Source organism: Monopterus albus, unplaced genomic scaffold (genome assembly GCF_001952655.1).
Source record: "Monopterus albus unplaced genomic scaffold, M_albus_1.0 scaffold297.1, whole genome shotgun sequence".
Classification (NCBI taxonomy): Eukaryota; Metazoa; Chordata; class Actinopteri; order Synbranchiformes; family Synbranchidae; genus Monopterus; species Monopterus albus.
In genome coordinates this window covers 459915-462518 of record NW_018128177.1, presented here as the reverse complement: position 1 = coordinate 462518, position 2604 = coordinate 459915, and the positions used below count along the sequence as shown (strand labels likewise).

Sequence of the window (2604 nt, the reverse complement as noted above, 5' to 3'; positions counted from 1 at the left end):
GAAAGTCCAGGAGACAGTCACAGAGGGTGGGGTGCAGGCCTAGTGCGGACAGTTTGTGGGTGAGTTTGTGGGGGACTACTGTGTTGAAGGCGGAGCTGTAGTCAATGAAGAGTATCCTATTATAGAAGTGACATCAATTGAACATTAAAATAATCAAATGAAGCATGATCAGGCCAGTAGGCATACTGCAGGGGGTCCAGGGTGTCCAGTATACTGCTCTGAATGCGGGCCAGCACCACTCTCTCAAAACACTTCACAATGACTGGGGTGAGTGCCACTGGCCTGTAGTCATTCAGGCAGGTGACCGGGCTCTTCTTGGGAAGGGGGATGATGGTTGTGGTCTTAAAGCAGGTGGGAGCGATGCTCTGGCTGAGGGAGAGGTTGAAGATGGTGGTGAGAACATCAACAAGCTTGCTGGTACATGCCCTGAGAGCCCTCCCAGGGATGTTGTCCGGTCCTGCCGCTTTGCGGGGGTTGATCTTCCTCAGGACTGTGCGTACCTGGCCTGGTGAAACAGTTAGTGGAGGGGAGGTGGGGGGTTGGCTGGTCTCGGTGTGTGTGTGCCTCCTCTCTGTGCTGTAGCTGGAGGTCTCAAAGTGGGTGTAGAGGGTGTTTAGGTCATCCAGCAGGCTGTCTGTGGAGCTGATGATGCTGGTGGTGGTCCTGTAGTCTGTGATGTGCTGCAGGCCTTGCCACATCCGTCCGGAGTCAGCAGTAGAGTAGAAGCCATTCAGCTTCTCTCTGTACTGCCTCTTGGCCGCTGTGATGGCTTTCCTCAGTCTGTATTTTGCAGCTTTGTACTCCATCTCATCGCCTGATCTGAATGCATGAGAGCGAGCACGTAGCATGTGGCGTACCTGACTGACCTGTGTGTCCATATGGACACACTTCAACATTTAAAGTGTATTCCACTCTGACTTATTGGTAGCAGTAGTTTAATGTTTTTCATAAATAATGTGCTGCTATTAAAATGCTCTTTACATAAGGCAAGTTTATTTATAAAGCTGTTTGAAGGCCACAATCTGCTAACTCCTGGACATAGGAACATAGCTTAACCGCATGGCATATTTGAAACTATTAAAACTTCGAACACTGCTTGCAGTTTTTCAGGTGGAGATATTCACACATTAATTGACTACCATGAACTTGCGAACAGAGTTCCCTGCAGTCCTCCCTCTTAGATGTTATTAATTCAGGACAAGACCCCAAATCCACCCAAACAATCACAATCTGTAGCTATAGGCAGCTACCTCCTTATACTGTACCTTCAGATGTTACTCTACTGAGAAAGTTTTAGAAGCCAATATACTTTGGTTCTTTGAGGAAGTGTTAAGTTGGGTCTGAAATAACCCGTAGAATCTGTGACATTGGCAAAGTATGACTGTGATTTTATTGCATAGTGTTTAGTTGACATTATTTAACTTCCTAGAAATAGACCTGCAGGATGCCTGTGGCAAACTCTGGATTCTCACTGATCTCATTATACTTGTACCCTTTTAGTTAAGTCTTCCCAAGACTAACCTCTGGGTACTTTACACCAGTAAGTCGAATTTAGAATACATGTTATTGTAAGTGATCGTTTACAGATCAAGCCTGTTTCTAACTCTGTAGTCGTTCTGCTCCATGGATGATAAACAAAATTTGTCAGGCTGTTTTGATCTTTCCAGAAAATTATTTACTTTGCAAACAGACTGCACAGACTTTGGATGATTATTGACAACAGATAGGGAAGAGTGTGGATGAGGGATGGACCCTATCTGGCCCTGGGGAAAGGTTCTCCAACATAACTATATTTTCTTACCTTAACTGACAACATAAATGACTTTGTACCATTAGGGAATAGACACAGTTTGGGTTAAATGAAGTTTATGTCACATTAAAAAAGGCCAAGAAGAAGGAATTAAGTGCAATGCATAAACATAGTTTCATCATGGATCCTGCTCCAAAGACACAGTGTGGAAACCAACCCAACCATAACTGACATGTTATACATACAGTAAGAAGAATTTGAAACTTTGTGAAATGATTTAAATGTTGAAAAGTTGTTAGTGTAAAATTGAGCTACAGAGCTAAAACGTGCTGCAAAAACACTGGCACTAAGATGGAAATGAATGCCAGCTCAGTTGCAGTAGCTGTCAGAGCAGCTGTGGTTGCAGTACTGCGACACATAAAGCTGCTGTCTGGATCAGTGCCATTAGAGGTGAATGTGACGAAGATGCCATTTGCTACAGCCACTTGATCTTTGATACAAGCGTGGAACTGAGACACTCGGGTATAAACTTCAGGAAATCCAGCTGTGGCACAAGGTACTCCATAGCTGGTGATGCCAGCCTGGATCCACACTGAGCCTTGTTTGCATTGCAAAGGTCCACCAGAGTCCCCCTGAAAAAGGAAAGATGAAACACAAAAATTTAAGCCAGCTCAGGAAGTTTGACCTGCCCCAGGAGCTGCTGATACAATTCTATAGAGGAATCACTGAGTCTGTTCTCTGTACTTCCATCATTGTCTGGTTTGGCTCAGCAACCAAACAGGACAAGTACAGACTTCAGCGGACAGTGAGGACTGCAGAAAAGGTCACTGGTGTGAGCCTGCCCTCCATGGAGG

General features: G+C 45.0%; 1 protein-coding gene across 1 annotated transcript in view; it reads right to left on the bottom strand.

Moving 5' to 3' along the window:
• Positions 1-2225: 2225 nt before the first annotated feature.
• Positions 2226-2604, bottom strand: part of LOC109973633 (transmembrane protease serine 2-like) — a 4680-nt gene continuing 4301 nt past the window's right edge. Inside the window, exon 5 of the mRNA XM_020623379.1 lies at positions 2226-2382. Within this exon, the coding sequence (XP_020479035.1) occupies positions 2226-2382 (157 nt within the window). The remainder of the gene's footprint in view (positions 2383-2604) is intronic.